This window comes from Epinephelus moara, chromosome 5 (assembly GCF_006386435.1).
Source record: "Epinephelus moara isolate mb chromosome 5, YSFRI_EMoa_1.0, whole genome shotgun sequence".
In the NCBI taxonomy this organism is placed as follows: domain Eukaryota; kingdom Metazoa; phylum Chordata; class Actinopteri; order Perciformes; family Serranidae; genus Epinephelus; species Epinephelus moara.
Genome location: NC_065510.1, coordinates 30,309,645 through 30,332,057, shown reverse-complemented (window position 1 = coordinate 30,332,057; position 22,413 = coordinate 30,309,645). Strand labels below are relative to the sequence as shown.

General features: G+C 40.9%; 3 protein-coding genes and 1 long non-coding RNA gene across 5 annotated transcripts in view; 2 read left to right on the top strand and 2 right to left on the bottom strand.

The window, feature by feature from the left end:
* The window catches only part of LOC126390307 (phospholipid phosphatase 3-like), a 16,169-nt gene extending 13,667 nt beyond the window's left edge, over positions 1–2,502 (bottom strand). The window contains exon 1 of the mRNA XM_050044550.1: positions 2,034–2,502. The gene's annotated coding sequence lies outside the window, so the exon portion shown is untranslated. The remainder of the gene's footprint in view (positions 1–2,033) is intronic.
* Positions 2,503–2,560: 58 nt separating this feature from the next.
* On the top strand, positions 2,561–4,354 carry LOC126390539 (uncharacterized). Its single transcript, XR_007569978.1, has 2 exons — positions 2,561–2,756; positions 4,039–4,354. It is a non-coding gene; the product is annotated as an uncharacterized LOC126390539 (long non-coding RNA).
* Positions 4,355–12,869: 8,515 nt separating this feature from the next.
* Positions 12,870–15,019, top strand: LOC126390426 (uncharacterized). The gene is made up of 3 exons (XM_050044732.1): positions 12,870–13,334; positions 13,458–13,491; positions 13,822–15,019. Exons 1-3 carry the CDS (start codon positions 13,113–13,115, stop codon positions 14,214–14,216), a joined length of 651 nt encoding a protein of 216 aa, XP_049900689.1. The 5' UTR covers positions 12,870–13,112; the 3' UTR covers positions 14,217–15,019.
* A 4,270-nt stretch (positions 15,020–19,289) lies between these two features.
* On the bottom strand, positions 19,290–22,413 carry LOC126390351 (tumor necrosis factor ligand superfamily member 14-like). Of its 2 annotated transcripts, none has more exons than XM_050044619.1 (8): positions 22,267–22,413; positions 22,066–22,155; positions 21,456–21,727; positions 20,618–20,686; positions 20,470–20,503; positions 20,272–20,343; positions 19,912–20,149; positions 19,290–19,736 (listed from the first exon to the last, which is right to left on the bottom strand). In XM_050044619.1, exons 3-8 carry the CDS (start codon positions 21,651–21,653, stop codon positions 19,517–19,519), a joined length of 831 nt encoding a protein of 276 aa, XP_049900576.1. In that variant the 5' UTR covers positions 21,654–21,727; positions 22,066–22,155; positions 22,267–22,413; the 3' UTR covers positions 19,290–19,516. The 2 variants fall into 2 exon arrangements, with proteins under 2 accessions (XP_049900576.1, XP_049900577.1); XM_050044620.1 differs by having other exon boundaries at positions 19,290–19,721.

Here is a 22,413-nt window from a genome sequence, read left to right as displayed (position 1 = left end):
TATATATATATATTTATTTACGTTTATGTTTGTTAATAATTCCTGTTTATTTAACTATATATTTGTAAATACTATTGTTTAAATTTCTTATATTTTCACGTATCTTTCCTCTCTTGCAAGGAGCACCTGTAACATAAATAATTTCCCCTCGGGGATCAATAAAGTATTTCTGATTCTGATTCTGATTCTGTATCCATGAATTGGTTGCAGCCTAAATCTAGAAGGCAATTTCACTGGCTTCAGTTCATTTTCAAATATGTTCACTTCAGTTGTCCCTCATATTTGAAACACTTTTTGATTCCATGCATTTCCTCTTAGATATATGCAATATCACATTTTCTTTGTCCTTAGAAGAAGTTGGACGTAGGTCATTCCAATATCGAGTTCTATCCGACTGGAATGATATTCATTTTTCTTGTGATGTTACTTTTTTCCACTGCTTCAGAACTTCTTTATATTCTCATCTCAAAACAACTTGCTCATGTTTTTAAGTCGTCATACTGAAAACTGCCCCGAAACTATCGAGGTCATGTTATCCAATTCCAGTTTCCACTACACCCCCTGCCCTCCAGCTGAGGGCAGGGGGTGTAGGTGGGAGATGGTGAGAGAGACTTCTGTATCTGTGTATTTGAAGTGTATATTTAATATGTAATGTAGTTTTGTCTGTATGTTTTTGTTCTGTATTTGTGTTGTGAGGATCCCCTTGAAAATGAGAGGGCTAGCCTTTTATAAATTCAAATTCTTGCAATAATGGTGGTATAAAACCACAAGCCTTTGATAAAATCAGTCACACAGAGGCTGCTAGATAACAAGTCCAAATGAGGTCATGGTCATTTTAATAGATTTTAATCACCCATCCATCCATTTTCATTTGCTTGCTGGGTCGCGGGGGCAGCAGGCCACCTTTAAAGAGAGCCGTCCAGGAGGCATCCTGATCAGATGCCTGAACCACCTCAACTAGCCTCTTTTGACGAGAAGAAGCAGCGGCTCTACTCCGCGCTCCCTCCGGATGTCTAAGCTCCTTACTCTATCTTTAAGGCTGAGCCCAGCCACCCCACGGAAGAAACTAATTTCGGCCATATGTATCAGTGACCTCATTCTTTAGGTCACCACCCAGAGTTCATACACATACTGTATAAATATTATTTTAATTGGCATATTAATCTGTAAATGGATTGTTGTGCTGGGATGTGGCATGTTGAGGTCGTATATAATCTGCTTTGGGTGTTGAAGGGCTGTTTCCATCTTGTGATGAGGATGGACTGATGGAAGACCTGGGACTATGATGGAAATAAGTCCTGGAATTTGTTGTGTTATCCCTGACAAATATGCTTGTGTTTTTCTACTATATTTTAATTTTGTCAAACTCAACTCAGCTCAAGTACTAGCAGGAAATCACATACACAAACTCACTTTGTATTATGACCCTGTCACATTATCCCACGTTCTCTCTTTTGTTTTGTTTTGACCTCTTTTCTTTCTTATGGGTTCAGGGACTTATAGGGAAGTTCCGTTTTTTACAACCTGGACCTTATTTCTGGCATTAAATACGGTTGTTTACTCACCCAGATAAGTTTGGTGTCATTTGGAGCTCTTCGGAAGATATTTAGATCCGCGAGAGCCGCGTACATCCATATAGTGGGAATGATCGGGGCACCGACAATGAGGCTCTACATAACACATTATCTGCCGCGAAAGTCGTTCATTTCCCCAATGTGTTTTTATGAATCGCTAGAGTTGCTTGTCACCTACTAACCTCTGCAAAAAAAAAACCAGAGGCAATTCGTAAAGACAATCCTCTTTACCACCGAAACGTTCACCTTTCTCTTTCTCACTTTTTGTCACTGAGCACTATGTAATAATAAATTCACGTTTTGCATAAGAAGTGCCTCTGCTTTTTGTGCAGTGTGCGGGCCGTTCTATACACGCGATGAGAAGAAACTAAAGAAATGTAAATTCTCATAGTTATTTACTTATCAAGCAGACAAATTCAAGGAAAATAAACAATTTATGCAGCTGTGTAGGCTACTTACTCAATCGAAAGTTGCCCGTTCGGTCCTGCAGGCTTTGGCTGGGTCTTCCAGTTTACTTTCGGGACACGAAAAAAACAGCCCAGTTGATCATAGAAGTGAAATCCTCTGTAGTTGTGAGACAGTCATTTCTGGAGACATCCAGACGTGTATCTCCTGGCCTCAAATCCCACTCGGAGAAACAAAGGCGTTCCTCCTCTGTTGGCATAGTGGAACATTGTCCACAAGAACACCACCAGTTCTCGGCTGTGCAGCGGTTTGTTGTTCTCTGGCCAGCTGTTCCTCTCTCTGCCTCCCCATCCTCCTTTCAAAGAGCTCCTCTTCCGTATACTCTGGCTCAAAACGGTAAGGATGTCCATCATATTCAAAGTCGTCGTCCACAACCCCAAAATCTGACAAATATTCAGCCATGTTTCAAAAAACTAACAGTAGCAAATTCCAGTTGTAAACAAAGCCGTGCTGCGGGTGTGTGGTGGCGTGCGCACCTGGATGACATCATCCAGGTCAGAGGTTAGTAGGTCAGTATAAATGACCCGGATGATGATGACAAGCAACTCTGGCGATTCATAAAAACATATTGGTGAAATGAACGAGTTTCGCGGCAGATAATGTGTTATGTAGAGCCTCATTGTCGGTGCCCCGATCATTCCCACTATATGGATGTATGCGGCTCTTGCGGACCTAAATATCTTCCGAAGGACTCCAAATGACACCAAACTTATCTGGGTGAGTAAACAACCGTATTTAATGCCAGAAATAAGGTCCAGGTTGTAAAAAACAGAACTTCCCCTTTAAGTCGAGGAATGGTTGATTGGGAGCAACAGATCAACATAATATTGTTTATACGTCTCAGTTAACAACATGGGAAATGAGATACAATAGTTTCCTCACAGTAAAAGAAACTTTCGTGTCATATAAGTTCCTTTATTCAGTAGGATAGTGAAAAAACACTAAGTGTATGGAAAGGTTTTATAATTTAACTCTATGATACCAGCGGGAAAGACTGTGTTTGCTCTTGTTTTGACTGTGAAATTGCAGTTGCAGCGGAACATTCAGGACTGATGGGTTTTGTGCTGTAGGGGGCAGCACTGGGTGAGGTTTCATTTGTCTTTGCTGATGTTTGTTTCATTTCTATATGTGGAGGGAAACAGAAAGAGAGCATGACAGAGCGAGAGAGAGAGAGAGAGAGAGAGAGAGAGAGAGAGTTGTACTTTTCTGATTGTGAAGTGAAAACAGAGCTTTGACTTCCCTGTGAGAAAGCCCAGCACATCACGATGGTGGGTTTTATTTTTGTCAAAAATGCCCTTATGTAATCCTGACCACAGAAAACCCAACTATGGATATGAAAACTGCATGTTTGTGCATGTATAGTATGAGTGTGTTTAAGTTTATAGATTTATAATTACAGGGATAGAGTGCCATAGGTGAGCCATTAAAATAATGACGCAATTTCGATTCAGCCTCTCTTGTGTATTTCATCATTTTCACTGGCCTAAGGAAATGTGTTACCATTAATGAAATAATTACATTCATCCATGTGACACATTACAGCAGCTGGCTGAGTAATACTGTACGTCACTTCCTCTGATCAATGCTGGAGAAGCAGTGGCCTGGGAGAACTTGAGATTTCTTTCACTAACAGGTTGATAAACCACATCAGCATTCCAGTAAATACAGTGTATAAGCAGTGAGTCCTGGCAGTGAAAGCATGTCCTGACAATCAGGTGTGATGTTGGTTTTGGGCAAGATTTAGCTTTCGTGAACAAATCTGGAAACTTTTGAGGAATTTATCTGTGTGTGTGTGTGTGTGTGGTCGTGCCTGATGGTGTGCTTATATGTGAACAAGCGCTGTTAGTTTCATTAGGGAACAGAAGACATGGGTTTTTGCCCTGCAGGAGCATCTGACCTTCTGCAAACTGTATGTCATACTCGTAATGCTAAATGCTAAATTTCTCATTTTCTCTGTTTCATGCTGACTTCCCCATCTCTCTCTGTCACTCCCACACAGATAGAAGTCCCCGCATTCTTTCCCATCATACCCACTGCCTTTTCTCACTTGTCATTCCTCATGACATTTTAATGAGTGAAGCACTTTTTTTTTTTACTCTTTAAGTTAGATGATGTTATATGGGAACACTAAATGTGGTGAAGTTAAATTTATGTACTATATTGCAGTATCACAAACAATGTCTTAGTGGGCTTTACAGACCTGCAACATCAAAGCTTCCTGACCAGACCAAGCTCTCTAAGAAGATAAAAGAAAACTCCCCCAAAAAAACTCAGCACAGGAGGGGAATACGAAGAAGGAACCCAAGAAGAAGAAATTTACAGAGTGATTCTCCGCTCTCAACAGGAGCCACACTGTTGTAGGAAAGTGGAAGTTAGAAAATGAAAACAAAGTTGAAACAGAGGTTGAATATGGAATACATGATAACTTGGAGGATGTGCAGTTTGTTGGCGGGTTTCCAGGGCAGGAAACCGAATGGAGTTGGAGACAGTTAACCTTAAGTACCATACTACTAATACCAGTACCTCCAGATACTTAAGTGCAGTATCTACTCAATTACTTCCCATCTGTTCACATTGCTTGACAGAATAAATATAAATTGTAATAATAAACATTCTTATCGTAGTTTACTTAAAACCAAACAAGCAGTACAATATAGCAAGAACAAAAAGAATATAAGCATGAAATATATTATACAAGAACCAATACTGTATTGATAATTATATACAATAATCACTCCTGACACATTATTACCGTCTATGTCATAGTCAGTGATTTTCACTGTTTAAAGCTACTTTGCAACGTTTATGAACATAACTTTTTGTCATGAAACTGTCACTATAATTTGAAAAAGTACATGAGACAGATTTTCTGTGGAGAAAAGAAATAATGTCCCTCCTCCCCTCCTACTGCCCCTAATGGCTTTCACTAGAATTGACCACGGCACGCTAAAAACAACCAATCAGAGCCGAGGGGTCTCTAACGCAGCTGTCAGTCATGTCATTCACTATTCATGAACTTCAGCCAAACTGTCAAACTAGGCAGCGCTGATCAAATATGAATCAAGATTCTGTTACTGCATTGCCTTTTTCTTACCTGAGGTGTTTTCAGAAACATGTTTTAGTGTACTGTTTAGCTGCAAAATGAGAATACAGTCGACCCAGCACCGCCAACAAGCCGCACCATCTTTCTTATTTTTAAAATGCTCAATTTGTTGAACACATTCCCCCATGGAAATGCTCTTTCCTGTGTTTCATAAATTAATTTATAATTTTAGAGTTTTTTGTACTGTTATTTGACAAAATCATTAACAATGTGCAATTGCATTGGCTTTTATTTTCTTTTTTTTTTGCAAATTTTCTTAGGCCTGTTATCTTTATAGAAATGTAATTACATCTGAATGTCCTTGTGCTGTAAAAGCCAGCTTATAGGGTATTTATCTTTCTGGTTACATTTCAGATTTGATCGCAACTGACATTAAAATTCTCTTATTGTAATGTAAATGTAAATGTTCAGGATTGAAAAAAAATAAAAGTGCTGTGTAATGCTTTATTTTGCTGATCTGTGCTTTAGTAATGATTTCTACATTTGTTCCAGACAGTTTTCTGGGAAGAAGAAACTTCTGTAACTGAAATTACTCAGTTTAGACTCCAGTAAATGTTTATTCACCATTTTGTCAGTACTGGAACTTAAGTCTTTATATTTGATGAACTGGCACATCTGAGTGTCCTCTTGAATAAATTTTGCACAAGGTTACCAACTGATAACTCACTATTTTACCAATAATTAGTTCTAATTTTGGAGTTTCCAGTTCCCTCATCTCAAGGTCAATGGGTGCTTTGAATGTTTTTTTTTGTTATTAGCCTCAAATAAGGTCTGTAGTTAATACAAGCTTGAGGGGTCTTCACGTTTTGTTCTGCGACATAAAATACACCAGTAAATACCCGTATACCTGTAAATTTTGAAGCTTCTCTGTGACTTAAAAATGGCAGTTCCGAACAAGTGGCTATAATTAAACAAAAGAAAAAAGTGAGTGCTGCCCTGGGTCAGGATAAAAGGAATCAAAAAACCACACAGGTGCTCTTCGTGGACAAGGAAAAAATTTATATATAAAGAAGATTAAGGACTGTCCTATTCGTAAACAGAGATATCAAAATGTAACAAAAGGTAGTCCAAACTAAGAGTCCGAGGCACTCTGGGGTAGTGCAAAAATCCTTTAATAAAATGGGGATATCATCGCATTTCGACTATACAAGTCTTCATCAGGATATATCCTGAGTTTTTTTCATGCGACAGAAATGTAGTTCGTTTATAGCTAACGTTAGCTTTTTACTTCTGGCGATTGCATTCAGACTTCAATAATCAAAAAGTGGGGTTCGTTTGTTTGCCACAAAGCGTATTTTCTGCAATAATCCAAAATCCAATGGGAAAATCCCATAGGCTTTTTGACAAGGTAACCGGTGCGACGCTAACTTAATTTCGTGCTGGCCTACAGAAAAACGTCTTCCCTGATGGACTCTATCAGAAGTGAAACAAGGCAATGGAGTAGGTAGAGGAGTATGAATTTTTTTCCAAAGGTTATCTGTCTCATGCACTACTGTGTGGGTATAGAGACAGTTTCAGATAGGTTTTATAGAAAACATCAACTACAGCTGTTAGTATAACTATAACAGCTGTTGTTGTGCAATTGTTATTCTGCTTTGGCCAAGAATAACACACGTCATGTCCCTCTCAGTCTGATCCATTACAGGCAAGTGTTTTTCAAGACTGACCCTTTACTCTGGATTTTATTGTTACATGTGTGGTTTTCAGGGCATTAAATGATTAATTAATAATACCGTTATTCTTTTTTTTGATAGTTACAATTCATTACAATAATGGCTTCCTAAGTGAGGTAGGGAGGGAGGCAGTTATCAGCAATAGAGTGCTCCAGGGATGACATTTTTCTGCAGGCTGATGCAGAAGCAAAGCAGCAGAAGCAAAAGCTTCAAAGCTTCCTTCATGAGTGGGGTATTGACAGACTTATTTTATGTTGTAGAAGAAAACGTGAAAGTCTCTTAAGCTTGTTTTAACCACAGACCTTATCTCAGGCATCTAACCAAGAACCCATTCAAAAAACTCCAATGACTGTTAGACAAGGGAATGGGGAGTGCTGAAATGCTAACTCATTTCCATTTAGGGCTCATTCCTGGGGCACTTTATTTGCTCCAAATTGTTATATCTGCATGTCCTATGTGAGCTACCACTACTCAACCTTTGGGTATTTACAGACATAACTATACAATATATAACTTTATCTTTTAGAGGAACGTTGTTTTCTCACTGGAATTCAGAGCCATATTAAAAGACAATACAACATGTTATTTACTTGAAGAGGACTTTTGAACTTCAAGAGCACATGGCAGACAAGAATATTGCATATCACTGCATTTTGCTCAATGATATTCCAGTATACAGCATCACTTCGGCACTGGTTACTGAAAACAACACATTTAGATTAACACAATAGGCTACAGAACAGTCACATCGAAAAATGACAATTTTCTGCTGGGAAACCTTGGGTCCTGGCAGTCACATGAATGTCACTTGACACGCACCACTCACTGTTCTCATGCTCATACGTTTTCCTACGAAAAATCATGCAACAATGCACCAGAATTCTTACATTTACCACATAATGATGAGGCAGTAATTTGTGCATAATCCATGTATTTTAAAAGGCTGTGATCACATGACCAGTGAGCTTATGGTAATAAAGAAGGAAGCGGTCCTGAGAGGTCCAGTTAGGATGCAGGTTGGGGCAGTGGATGGGTCATAAAATGTAGGACTTCTCCCTGAGACTTTCCCCAGGAGGTCAGTGTTTGCAACCGTGCGAACTTCTGCTAAACCTAACCTCCGCAATTTTACATTAAATACGTAACTTGCTTTGAGGACGTAACATCGTTTGTTGGGCAAGCATACCTAATTTGTACGGATCATATGGACAGCGGTATGTAAACTTTCATAGGATATCATACAAACCACTGTATGAGGATATGCTGGTTGCAGACCAAGTCCCACCCCATTATGGCAAAAGCCCTTCCTGATAGCACGGGAAATGCCGTTACAGAAAAACGTGCCGTGCCACACCGCATGACAAAGAGCTCAAGGCATCACTCTGATCTCCAACTTTCCCAGATCCCAATCCAACTGAGCTGGATGGGTGGTGCATGTCAAGTGGCATCCACATGAATGCCAGGAACCAAGGTTTCCTAGCAGAACATTGCATTGTAAAGAGATGGTCAGTGTTATTCACTGCACCTGTCAGTGGTTTTAATGTCGTGGCTGACTATGCCTGTAGTGTTTTGTGAACATTCTATGGATGTTTTTTTAATCGTCATCTGTTTTGCAATAGTCTGATTTTCAGCGTCAGCTTTGACACGTTTAGCTTTCTCAGCAGTACAGTCAACTCATAGCGTGAACACATCTCTGAGCAGTGACAGTCACTTCCCGTCTTATGCTTGTCTTTATGTCATTGTTCACTTCCCTTTCAGTAACAACCACAAACATTCCCTTGACATTTTTCTCTTTGCAAACTGTGCGGATCTGATCAGCTGGTTGTGTTTTGATCAGTATTTGAGTGTGATTCCCAAAAGTCCCAGTGTAAACTCTCCTGTGGGAGGTCGGGTGCTGTATGGACCACCACCTGATACAGCAGGACAACTCTCACCAGTAATTGCACCAGTTGCATCGGTGATGACACTGGTGATGATTAGTTTGTGACTTTCTGTATCTCATTGTGAAAAATAATCAAAGCCCAGAGGTCCAGTTGGCACATCAGCTCTGCTCACCTGGAGGAAACATATAGACTTAAAATGCATTTATTCAGTCTTGCATTTGCAGTTTAATTCTTACCAGCAATCTCTCTAGCTGCGTGCTCTCTGCACTGATCCAAACACTGATTAGGAAGAGTCTGCAGCATGCTACCAGCTCTGTGAGGCTGTACTTAGGCACAGTGATGCTTTGAGCTACATGCTCAGCATCCTAACATGCTCGCATTTACAAACATGCTGATATTTAGCTGTTATTGTCTTAGTTAGCATGTTAGCATTTTCTAATTAGCACTAAAGTAGATCTGGAGCTGATGAAAAAGTCAATTAGCTTTACTTAGTTTTAAGGCCCAGATCCACCGAAGCTACATCAATGAACTCATGGGGAAGATGGCCAACTGTTGGTTCGCCTCACATCGCCTGTATCTCACCAAAAAATTTGCACTTGACCAGCTAATGGTCAACTAGCATATACTTTCTCCACCTGCATGAGGGGAAATAACTCTATACCAGCAGACGGTGGTAGTCTCTATATGTTATTAAAAATGGGAAACTGGAAGACCTACAGGACAGATTCAAGATGCTAGTTTGCCAGTTAGCACATTGACAACACAACCTGATGTTAAAAAAATGAAAAATATTGACGCTTTGCTCACAAACAACAGCACAAATATTCACAAACCATTTCTGCTAAATAGCTCAACGGCTAAAAACATAGTCTTACCTCATATAACAAACTTGTTTCGATCTCACGCCCTCTTGACTTTAGCTGTTTGTTTGCTTTCCTCACTTAAATTTATTTTCTTGTGCATTTATTTTCAGTTCTTGAGCTGAAAAAACAGGCAACAAGGGCCGACTAGTGCCAACAGTGCAGACCCACGACCGCCCATTGGCTTGGTGTGTCAGGGCCCTTATAGGTATTTGGCTATAAACCAAAAGTATGTGAGAATTAAAACTGTGATCTGTGATGTTGGTCGATAAAACGTTAGGGGATCATAAAAAATATTAATTCATTTAAGGGGATGTGAATGTCTGTGCTAAATCTCAAGGAAATCCATCAAGTATTTTGAAAGACAATTCACTCAAAGCCACAAACATCAGCCTCATAGTGGGGCCTTGAATCTCAGTATCAACGTCCATGGCAATTCATCCAGTAATTGTTGAGATATTTCAGTCTGAATCAGAGCGGGGGCTCGACAGACAGACCCACACTGTCACACCTCGAGCCATGCGTGACACATTACGCCAGACTGTGATAAGAGTAATCACATGACTTCACCATGACTGCCTGTGTCTTCACTATGATTTCAAAAGGACCTCAGACCCCAGACAGTTTTTTTCTGCGTGAAAATAGTCTTTATAGACAGAAACATAGAGGACAATAAACTCTCTCATAGAGGTTGATTCATACTGAAGGGACACAAAGTCTTGTTGACCCCGGGGTTCAGCTACTTTTAAGCTATCAGTTGGAAGGCTTTTGTTATTGTTGGTATTCTCATTGATTATTTTTTGCCACAGCCCCCTTCTCACAAAAATTGAAGGTGTCACACTTGAGGGCTTTAACCTGCTGCTAAAACAGCCTCCACTCTTCTGTGAAGGCTTTGGAACCTGTCCACAGGGATTTGTTGCCATTCAGCCACAAGAGTATTAGCGAGGTCCGGCTGATGTTGGCTGATAGAGCCTGGCGTTGCAATTTATCTGAAAAGTGTTGATCAGGGCTCTGTGTAGGTTTGGGCCAGTCAAGTTTGTCCTTACCAAACTGAGAAAAAAATACCTTTACTGACCTCATTTTGTACACAGCAGCAGTATCAAGTTTAAAGGGCCTCAGTCAGGCTGTTGCCACAAACACGGAGGCATACTATTGCCTATATCACTATGATGTAGCTTTAAAAGAACAGTGTGTTAAGAGTGAACTGCTGATTAGGATTCCGTCAGTGTTCATTGTTCTTGAGGTTCTTACTGAAAGCTGAATTATGCACAGAGGTCTCTTCTTCTCCGAAACAAATGGACCAGGTAATTAAAACTGGTAAAAACACTGAATAAAGCAGTTTCAAGTTACAAATCTGTATTTCTGCTGTGTTGTTTGGCTCGTCGCAGAGGGGTGATGAAGGTCACCCATCAAAAATGTGCACTCGAATTTTTTACTCTAATAACTTAGGATCCAAGCTTTCATGAGTATTTACTGAGAGCCAAATTATCCACAGAGGTCTCTTCCTCACCAAAACAAACAGACCAGATGATTAAAAACACTGAATAAAGCAGCGTCACATTAAAAATCTTTTTTTTTTCCCCAACGCTGCTCGGTTTGTCGCCGAGGGGCTGCTAACTATAATTGCCAATTGAAAAGTTAAGGGCTGTAGTTAGAGCCAGTGTTGAGATTTACAAACTGTATATGTGACATTTCACTACATCTTCCCAGAATAATTTAGCTGAAGTGTTAACTCAGCCTAACTGTCACAAATACTCTACAGATAAGCATCTACAGGCAAAGCAAAACAGTTGAACCTCAACCTCAAAATACTGTAAACTATCCGTCGCCCAAAAGTACACAAAAGCACGTGGACAAATATATCCAAACACTTTTAGCCACAAAATTTACATGTAAATGTCCTAGACAGTGCAACTTTCAAGACTGCACAAAAGTTGCAGGGTGATGCAATTCTACATGTCAAAACCTGTGGCCTACAGTCACATGCTCAGTCCCATAACTGCAACTACTGCTTTTTGTTTTCACAATGAGCATTTATACACAGTGTATATAAACTGTAATCTCTTCATTTTGAATGTAAAGTAAAAAAAGAAAGACAACTCCAGGCACAAATAAATACTGCAAAATGGAGTACAGTTGTCTAATGGTGAACACAGCGTCTGAATGGTCTGACACATTGTGATATAAAGGGCTGCAGTGTCAACCAGCCCATACTAGGGCCCACTCAGCAAACTATAAAAAGACACACAAAAAAAAATATCTATAAATGATTGCTAATTAATTAAACTGATAAGTGTAACGTGGCGTCCAAGATGACCTAATGTAACACCAAAGTGCATGTTTCCATTTTGTGTTCCCTTATATGAACACTGACATAGTGGAAACACTTGGTTACCACTCTCCCTGTCTTCTCCTTTCCCTCTCAGTCTGAAGCACCTCTCTTCCCCCTCTCGCACACACATGATGTGGGGAATTCCCCACATCAGTCGTCCTCCAGGCTTTACACTGTGCCACTTTAAGATTGCAGTAATTTTATAGGATACCTGTCGCTCCAGCTCCTCCGGCTTGTACACACCCACCTGTCTCTCTCTCTGTGTCTCTCTCTCTCTCTCTCTCTCTCTCTCTCTCGCTCTCTCTCTCTCTCTCTCACACACACACACACACACACACACACACACACACACACACACACACACACACACACAAAATACAGTAGGGGATTCCTGGTTGTTTTTGCACAACTGCAAAATTCACGTTCTGATTTGTTAGTCAGCTGGCACGTGGTTATGCCAGTGTTACGCCAGGTATATAAACCTGGTGGTGTGACGTTGCGAGCTTTCTTTGGCCTGATGATGAAATAGCTTATCCTTACTTTGACACAGGGACCCACCCTTTCCTATTACATCTCACACACACGCGCGCGCACACAGAACTGTCTCTCTTGTTGCCAAAAAGTACTTTTCCAATTAGGCAATCAAGTCCAGATTCACATTGTGCTTTAGTTATCTCCATTGTGCCACTTTTGCAAGCCGTGTCGAGGCTTCAGAGTGGAGTGAGAAAGATGTTTTAGTTTGACTGTGTCGGAATGTAATGAAGCAGTAGAGGATGCTGCTGCCTTCTCTCTCCCTTTCGATTTCCACCGCACGCGCTGTCTCTGAGGCGCACTTGCGCAATCTCAATGAGAGCCGCGGAAAGTCTGTGCGTCTCTTTTCTCACCTCGCGTACAAGCAGCGAAGGAGGGGGGCGTGTGTGAGGAGGCGAGAGGGAAATCCATGACTTCCGCGTTTTTCCTCCCTGTCTGAAACCGTGTGCACAGCACAGTAGCCTATAAAAAGACATCATGGTCCTCAGTTCACAGACGCGACATTCACACGAAGACGCAAACAGGGCTGTGTGATATCAAGACAACTATTTTGTGGAGGTTAGGTACCGGAACACCTGAAGCTGCACAACTTCTCAAGTCTTTAATTCGCTGAGTCTGTAAACTGGACACCGTGGACAGTCTCCCTGAAGCTCAGGCATCCTTCTGCCAACTGATACGACACCAAGATAAAGTCATGGACATTGAGTCTCTCCAGAAGAGTGGCCGCCGCCGTGGAAGCTGCCTGGACGTTTTTCTCGTCATGTCAATCATTTTTCTGTTCGTGGCTGTGACAGCTGTGGCTGCCGGCGGAGTGATGGTTGTGATGGAGCTGCGGTCCAAACTGGACTCCACGCATCCTTCTCCTGAGTTTCAGACAGCAAAGCTGACAGGAGACACGCCCGACCCAGCATACAAGGTAAACAAATGACTCCTATCACTATAGTCTGAATCCTTTCCTGCTGTTGCCTACCTTTTGTAAAGTTTGACTCATGTCCTCTGCACATTTTAATCAACTTCATCTTTTCGGGATTGTCAACAGATGGAGAACTTTGCCTATCTGGAAGCCTTCTCAAGTAAGTTTACTTTTATTTGCTAAAAGCAGACATATAACAGAGTGGCAAGGGAATAAATCAAAAAAGTATAGAAAAGTAAAGAAATGAAAATAGAGAGTAGGCACATAATAATGGTCACTTCCTTAAGGGCCATAATCGTAGTAAAAATAAACAGATCCTCCCATTTGCGTTACTGGAATATGATATTAGAGATATTTCCTATGGTTTACAGCTGTGCCAGATCATGTCAGACTTTAGACGAAAAAACACCAGAAAGGAATGTAACTATCAAGTCTGTTGTTGCATGGTGTAAACGTCATCTAAATGTGATGTGTTTGTCTCCTCCTGTAGGCGATTTGAAAACCTCCACCATGCACTGGGCCTCAGTTCCCTATGGTGATGGGACATCTGTGGGAAGCAACTACTTGTTTGATGAAAACCAGCATTCGCTGACACCCAAACGAAAGGGGACCTACTTTATGTACATTGAGCTCAGCCTCACCTGCACCTTCGACTGCACCGGGGGCCTCCTCAACGTGCGTGTGGCCAATGATCAAGGCGATAAGCTCACCTGCGAGGTGGAGCTCCCGGCTCATTCAAGACATGTGAGCAGGAAGTGCTGGACAGTGAGCCAGCTGGATGGTGATCAGAAACTGGTCACTCAGATGACTGTACCAAAGGAGGGACTGCAGAACTGGAAACTGGATCTGCATGCCTCAGGATTTGGGATGTTCCATGTCGCCTAATGTGGACACTGCAGTGCCACTGCTGTCATCAAGATGCAGATCTGCCTGTGACCTTGGGTCCTAACTAGAGAACAACGCCAGTTTGTGTTTTCTTAAAGTCCAAGTAGGTGAAAATGGGCAGGTGCCGGTGCCATTTTCAAAGCTATGACCAGATTTCTTGCAAACTAAAGGTGCAAGATGATAAAGCTTAGCAGGGCTGTGAGGTGGAATCTGAAGAAAAGTTGCATTTAGGATGATGCAAACATCGTATGGACAAGACTGTACATTCACCTCATTCTGTATAGATATGTATTATGTTACTCTGTGTATGATATATTTATTTGATGATATGGAATTATTTATGTACCTATATTTATACTTTTTTTAAAGACATTTATTTTGATGTAGATATCACTACATTAGTGTTGATGTGCAATAGCTGCAAGTCCAATCAGCCTGCCTTGGGTTCATGGTGACCTCATAGCTCTGTTTTCATTTTATAAATGGCTTGGGGCATAAAGTTGAGGCTTACAAAAATGTGTATGATTATAATTCTGCTCCAAAAGCCAATAAGCTCCTCAGAGACCTCATTTAGATCTAGTGTAAAAAAGTGGAGTAATATGTTCTGGCAAATGATGAGTAACAGTTACATCCTATAATAATGATCCTTCTGTAATCAAAACATGACCAGAATGGCTAACATGTCTGTAATATGTGTACTCATGGACTGAGGAAATGTTTTTTTTTAAAGATATGTAAGTCCTGTGGACAAACTACACTGTTGAATGTATTTTATTGGAGTCCATATTAAACATGGATATGTTGAACACTGAGAACGTCTTGGTGTGAAAAGTAGAAAGTGACGAGTGTGGAAGTGACTGCGACAAAGTTTCGAGTGGAATGTTTGAAAGTTTATAGGTAAGGGAAAGTTCCCTGCTGTTACGCAGCGTATACCGTAAACTGGATGTACATCACTTCCTGTTTATTTACCATAGAATGTAGTTCAGAAAAAAAATTATGTGGGCCAGCAAACAAACACATCACACCTCCTGTCAACTGAAACAAATGCTACCCGCTATTAAAACATACGAGCTGCGGCTTTCACCTTGTCAGCGCAGACATAAGGCATGCTCAGATAATTATAGAGGAAATGCAGAGTGCTATTTGAGAAATTGGAGGTGGTTTTAATCAGATCATTACTGTTGAACAGTGCTGTAGTGTGTATAATTTGTTCTTTTTTTTATTTCTACTCTTTCCCTGCTGTTAATTTTCTTAATGGCGACTCTCTTCAAAATTATTGATACCCAAGCTGAGACACATATAAAGTAAGCACAATATATTGTTTATGTTCAAAGTTACACATCAGCAGCTCAAGCATTTCCTGTAGATCCTTTATTTAACAGTGTACCAAATGACAATTTGAAAGGGGTCAGTCATAGATCAACAGAGAACTAGCACATTTTTATGGGGAGTTTCAGCTCATCGTTCAGCTGTCAGTGTCTAGACTGCAGCTGAACAGTTCTGGTTCACTCTCACCGCTCACATTGCGTAATTTTTAGCTGTAGCAGGCAGGTGTTTCAGTGAAAAAGCCCTAAAAACCTACTGTACACTCCCTGCTCAGCACTAAATGGCAGACTGATACAGTTAGCGACTAAGTTGGTGAACACCTTGGAGCATTTAGCAGCTAAAGAGACAGATATTTCCCGCACAAGGTGGTAGAGACCAAAAACAGAGCTAAAAGAGACGGAATATTGGACTTGCATTCATCTGGTGGACACAGCTTCAAATAAATGATAATGTTGCTCCATAACTGCAAAATGTAATGGATGGATTACTGAATGGGCCTGCCAGGCACAGGACCAGGGGCCTAGAGTGTCAGGGACCCGCCTTGTATCACCCACATTAACACGTACTGACCAGGAAGAGATTTAGGCCTTGTTTACACGGATACTGATACAAATAAAAACGGATTTTTATTTATCCGGTATTAAAAAAAATCCGGGTTTACACGATCAGTTGTGGTGCATGCGCAGTGATTTGTTTTCCTCTTGGCGCTAGTGATAAAAACAATGATAAACTACATTTTAACCTTACGTAGCATAGTTAGCTGCTATGCACTTAATAATATTGGGCACAACAGACGTCTTTGTTCGCCAATGTAGCAGTGATGTTGATGCAGCAGTGCTAAGTTCATTTGTAAGCTGGTAAGTAGTCCCAAAAGTGCTAACAAAACATAAACAACCCGGCATATATCCGCCATTGTTGTTGTGGTTACGAGGCACCTAATGGGCATGCGCGAATTGGGTTGCAGCGTCATCGTTTTCCAAAAACTCCGTCTATCCTGCTAACGTCTCCACAGAAACGGATATTTTTAAAAACTTTAACTTTGGAAGCCGTTTTTGAAAAAACTATTACACAAAAAGATTGATAATGCCATAAAGAGACAAAAAAAAGAGGCAAAACCACCTCAAAGTCTGAGTGTCTTGTTCCTATGGAGGAGAGGTGGTGGGGCCTTTTGAATATCTGTGCCCAGAGGCCCACTGTCTCATAATACGCCCATGCTGGATACATAAATAAACAACTGTTTGTCAAAAAGTTTGCTTTATCAGCTTAAAAGGTGATGCTATGTAAATGTTGTGTTATCGCAGGTTGAAAGGCCCCTTTGAAGTGTCTGACCTTTAGTAGCACTAAGGAGCTGTGAGCTGTGAGTCCCTGTTTCGTCTGTATCATGCACATGCATACGGGTGATGCAATTTACTGTTGACAGTGGTTTCTCACTGTTCAACTGATCTGCAGGCACAAGCACTGATGACTACAGGCTACTAAGGATGAGTGTAAACTGTGTGACTGAAAATACTACAAAAAATGTTTGGCAAATGTTTTGTGATGGAGAAAATACATTCAACATGTGTTTAAATTCAAGAGCATCAAAATTTTCTATGGTGATGTAAACATACATTTTCTATGTTTACAAGAAAACTCACCACTGAAGGTACATTTCCATGCATAAAAAATATACAAAGCCAATTTCTAAAGTACTTAAAGTCCCTTCTAGACATGTTTTACACTATTTAAAAATACTTACATGCTACTAATATTTAGCTGAATATGATTTTCCTACATAATAGTTAAAAAAGAAATATAAAAATGGTGTGAAAGCAGATCTACAGCTTCTCCCTTTGAGAAATTCATTAGGATTTTACTTTCTGTTTTCTCCAGCACAATGCTGACTAGTGAAAGAGCATTGCCCATCAAGATGGCTAGCGCTAGCGTCAAAGGAAACACTGCAAGGATTCCGCCATACATGTTTGAGCCTGAGTCAGACCTCGACTCATATTAGGAATCTGTTGCGCACCAAAACTGCCAACTAGCAGACACATTAGAATGTTTATGCTGTTTGTTAGCTTGTAGGCTAACAAACTAACAGCTAACACAGCATTAGTGACTGTGAAACACACAATAATATCTGCTATGAAGAGGTTTTTGGGAAATAGCGGAAGGAAGCTCCATGGTCTGGTTTGCACCCAGTAAAACTGCACACTCTGCTATATTTGCCGTCAAAACTTTCACTATGCGACGGCAAACTCTCTCTCTCTGACAAGTGCACTTTGGGCTGGAGGTTTCAGGTCTCTTGCTGGTGTGTTGAAGTCTGTTTGATAAGTCTTTCTGATTTTGGGAAGTGATCGGGTTTGGTATATGTGATCAACCTGATCTAGCTTGTGCGGTTTGAATCTGCAGATTTTAGAAAAATGCACAGACATCACCCCCTTCGGTAGAGTGTTGTAAAAACACCTCTCTAGTGACAAACTTGCACAGGTAGTCAGAATAGTCACGGTCAAACATTTTAGGGGACATAACTAGAGGAGGACTTTAAATCAACGCTTTGTTTACATGCATGTCAAAATGCTGGCTTTCTTCTTCTTTCCTTTGTTGGTGCATTCCTGTGTTTCTCTGCATTACCGTCACCAGTTGATCAATGGAGTAGTGAGATGATGTGATGTGCATCCATGCACCCAACAATGCACCTCAACTACACCTGAACTCCCAGAAGTTATTTACATAAACACTGTTGTTTAATTTAGAGCAATGCATCATATTCTGTAAACTGGTTATATGTAATGCATGCAAAATCATAATCATAACTTAAAACTGCAGTTCTCAAATGACTATAATTGTCTTTGAAACATGGCAGAGTAGAGGTAAAAAATGGCTCAAGATAGAAACAATCAGATAAAGCATGAGTACATCAAAATTGTACTTAAGTGCAGCAGTTCAGTTGATACCTTCAAACACTGCAAGGACCGAAACAGCAACATTTTTTGTGCCAAACCTGTATGCTCGAGCTGCAAGAGCATTATCTTGTTGTGTGTTTGTTTCGCTCAAACACACAGATGATTATCTGTGTCTCAGAGCAGGAAATGACCCAAATATTTCGGCTGCATCTGAGGTCAGTCTTTCCACTCACATATACATTTGGTTACCTGTCTACCTGTCTACATGCTTTCCTGTGTCTTCGCACTTTTCTCATGAGTTTCTAACACTTTGCTTTTTGCATTTCTTTTTCCAACCCAATTCTCAGGCAGAATTCCCTCGTTGGTTAACAAACTCTCCTCGACTTAACATCTCTGTACCTCCATATGCCCTTTTTTTCCATTTGAAGCCGCTGCAATGGCTGCAAAACTTTCCCCTGTGTACACTGTGAGAAGAGCTGAGTCAGCCACACCGACCTCAGCACCTAAGTAACTCTTCCCCTCCATCCTCTCCTCAGTGCATCCTTACTCAACCACATCCTGCACCACACACACACACACACACACACACACACACACACACACACACACACACACACACACACACGTTTGTGTATGTAAGTTTCTATAAATCAACAACTGTGGTCTGTGGTTTGTTTCAGTGTGCTCAAGTTATCCAAGCTACAAACAGTCTTGCATGTTTGCACGCTTTATCGTGTGAGCAGAGAAGAAATATGTTCATATTCTTCTGCAGATTGTCATTAAAAGATTTTTAGCCATTGAACTTAGCAGTCCAAGATATGACCTTATCTAGAACTGATGCCACCTCACATTTCCATTTGATAGCAAACCGAATTTTATTCACAAAACAAAAATCAAGTAGAATTATATAACCTGAATATCAGGTACTTTTTATATCACAACCATTTGTTGTTTTCTCATAAAGGGATTGAAATACATTCATTGCGTACAGTATAATTTAGATTATATATATTAGATATATAAAATTCATCACAACATATGGAGTAAATTAACACACAGAAGCATAGAATCTGATGTAGGACAGAGGTATTATTGCTGCAGTTGGCCTGGAAGTATCATAAAGGCCCCCATGAAATTGTCTTTAGATCCTTGACGCAGTTTTTGTATATCACTCAGTGTGACAAAAATTTTATCTCCCTTCTCCAGGTGAAAGATCCCAGCCAGGAAACTGTTCCACAGATCTTCCCCGCTTGGAGTCGTTGTACTCGGGGTTACCTGGGTCCGGCAACGGTTTCTGGAGGAAACATGCCTAAGATGTCAGAAAGCAAACTTACCACATCATAATGAAGACAGCACTGATTTTAACTTGCATTCAAATGCACAGAAGCAAAGCTACAAACTGGCTGCACCCAAGTTTACTTGTGCACTTGTGAGCACATGTGCAGCCACAGAGGAAGGAAGTAAGGAGGGGTACACTGACAAACCTTTTTGATCTCATAAGCTCCATTGGTTTTCCGTAGGAGGCGGTGTATCTCATGACTTTGTGTTGAATAAGCGAACAGTCCTGTACAGCATTTGCTGTCACTTTGGAGTAGAGGTAGTAGTAACCGGCCTTCACTACCAACAACTGGCCATTGTCATAGCCCATGTTGTAGGTGACAGCATCGCCATGTACATTTTCCCACAGCACCACATTGTCCCTCCCATAAGGATTACTGGAGCCTGGTATGAAGATGAGGAAGAAGAAAGGAAGAGTTAGTGTGAACAAAGAAAACAAAGGAGATCAGTTCAAATTAATCATTAAGATCATATACAATATTTTGGAGTGTTTAGAGGTGTCTAACCTGTCAGTTGAGCAAAGGGTCTCTGCTGGACCTGTTTCAGAAGTGGTCCCACTGTGGGAATCTCATTGGACTCTGTTAAAGAAAGCAGGGTCAATCAATCAATCAATCAATCAATCAATCAATCAATCAATCAATCAATCAATCAATCAATCAGTGGGTCATCTTAATCAGTTACAATAACAGAGAGTAACTCAATACCTTTATGTCCCACTTGACCCATTTTGGTGCCACCCTGAAACAGAAAAAAAGGTGTTAAAGCCAAAACCTCAACAACAACAACAATCCAAATCAGGCTGTGCGTCAGTGTAACTCGTGGCTCAGCACCCACATATACACCCACACTTACCTGCTGGCCAGATGTTTGGGGATTGGACAGGTTCTGGCAGAGAGGATGAAACTTACAGATGGAAAATTCCTGCCGGGAGAGGATGAGATAAAAGAGGGTGAGAAATACAGGACAAACACGTGGGTGAGTAACAAAATCTGTGTGCGCTCGCAAGCAAGATGTCAAAAGTTCAAGGAGTACGTAAGAACAGGAAGTGTCCTGCCTTGTGGAAACCAAAAGAAATGTACACAGAGAGAAAGACATAAGGTCATTTGACACACACACTAAAAAACAAAAATATACATCAAAGCCCTGAAGTTTTAAAAAAGTTAAACAGAAAATACATTTTAAATGAGTTTAATCAAAATTGTGGTCTCAGCCTCATGTGATATACAGTTGACATGAAAACAACTTTCTGCCTTTGAAGTGAGCTATTGAGAAATATATGGGCTGGTAAGGGAATGAGAGTCACTCTGGGACACTGCACAGCCTCTATGGTTTGATTTTTAAGCGTAGTGCATATTACATAACACACAGAGTGTACAACATAATAGCAGCAGGTGTGTAATAAACAACGTTATGAAACCGTCGTAGAAAAGTGAAGTTATATTGTGGGTTTGCACTAGAGAGAAAAGAAAGGGAAGTAGAACTAGAGAACAAGTCCATTTCACACATTTGTCATTCTGGACCTGCAACTTCAAGCACAAATGACCACCCACTTAAAAATGTGTGTAGCTGTCCGGTAGTGCGCGTGTCTGGTGATGACGCAAAGGAAAATAGGGAAATTCTCGCGAAAAGGAATTTCCACGTGTTCCAAGTGCTTTGGGTTCTCACTTCACACAGACACACACAGCCTCACCTGATTTTTTTTATACAGACTGTAGATGAAAATTCCCTCCACGACAAGTCCCAACAGGGCCAGTCCCACCAGCAGGAGAAGAAACTTTTGGCTTACTCTTGCCCATCTTGCTTTCCTTCCACCAGGCACAGAGATGTAGTTGGCTTGGCTGTCAACCACAAATACCTGGGGGCATGTAGGCACACCGCCCTCTGCCATCCCACCAGATCACACTCCAAATGGGATGTTAGGGCTAAAGGTCAAAGGGCACGATTTGGTGCAGGGGACAGGTTCTGAAAAGACAAGGTTACAGTTAGGTAAAGCAAAAAAAATAAATAAATCTGGAGATAAGAAAGGCAGGGGGACAAGACAGGGAGAGGCAGTGGAGAGACAGAAACAAAGAAATACAAGACAGGATGAGAGAGAGAGACATGACACGTACAGACTTGGCCTCTGAAGTTAAGTCTGCTGTGCTTACTAGGTACATGCGATGCAACCAATTTCTGGGAAATATATTTCTACACCCCCTGACTACTGCAAGCACACAAGAAGAGGCAGCTTCAACAAGTCCAATGTTTCAAAGAAAAAACAAATCCTATTTTTTGTTCAAGGTAGATCAGACAGAGATTACCTTGGATTTAAATGTGCACCAGATGTTCCCCCACAGCTCAGTCAACCATCCAGTAGCACAGGGTGGTTTTCACACTCTCCTTTCTGACACCTTAGGGATTTCAAATGACAAAAATGTCCCCAAACATTATGTTAAAACTGAAATAATATTAATGACATTCTCTGATATGCCACAGTGTATCACAGCTTCTCCATGCCTCACCTTCTGAGAAGATGAAAGTTCCTCCTCTGCACCGCTGCGGACAGTTCTCTGTGCTCCCTCACCTCTTGTGTTGCTCGCCTGCTGTCAGCTATCACTAATACTGCTCTTTAAGCAAGCTCATGTAAGGAGGAAATGAAGATGACTCGG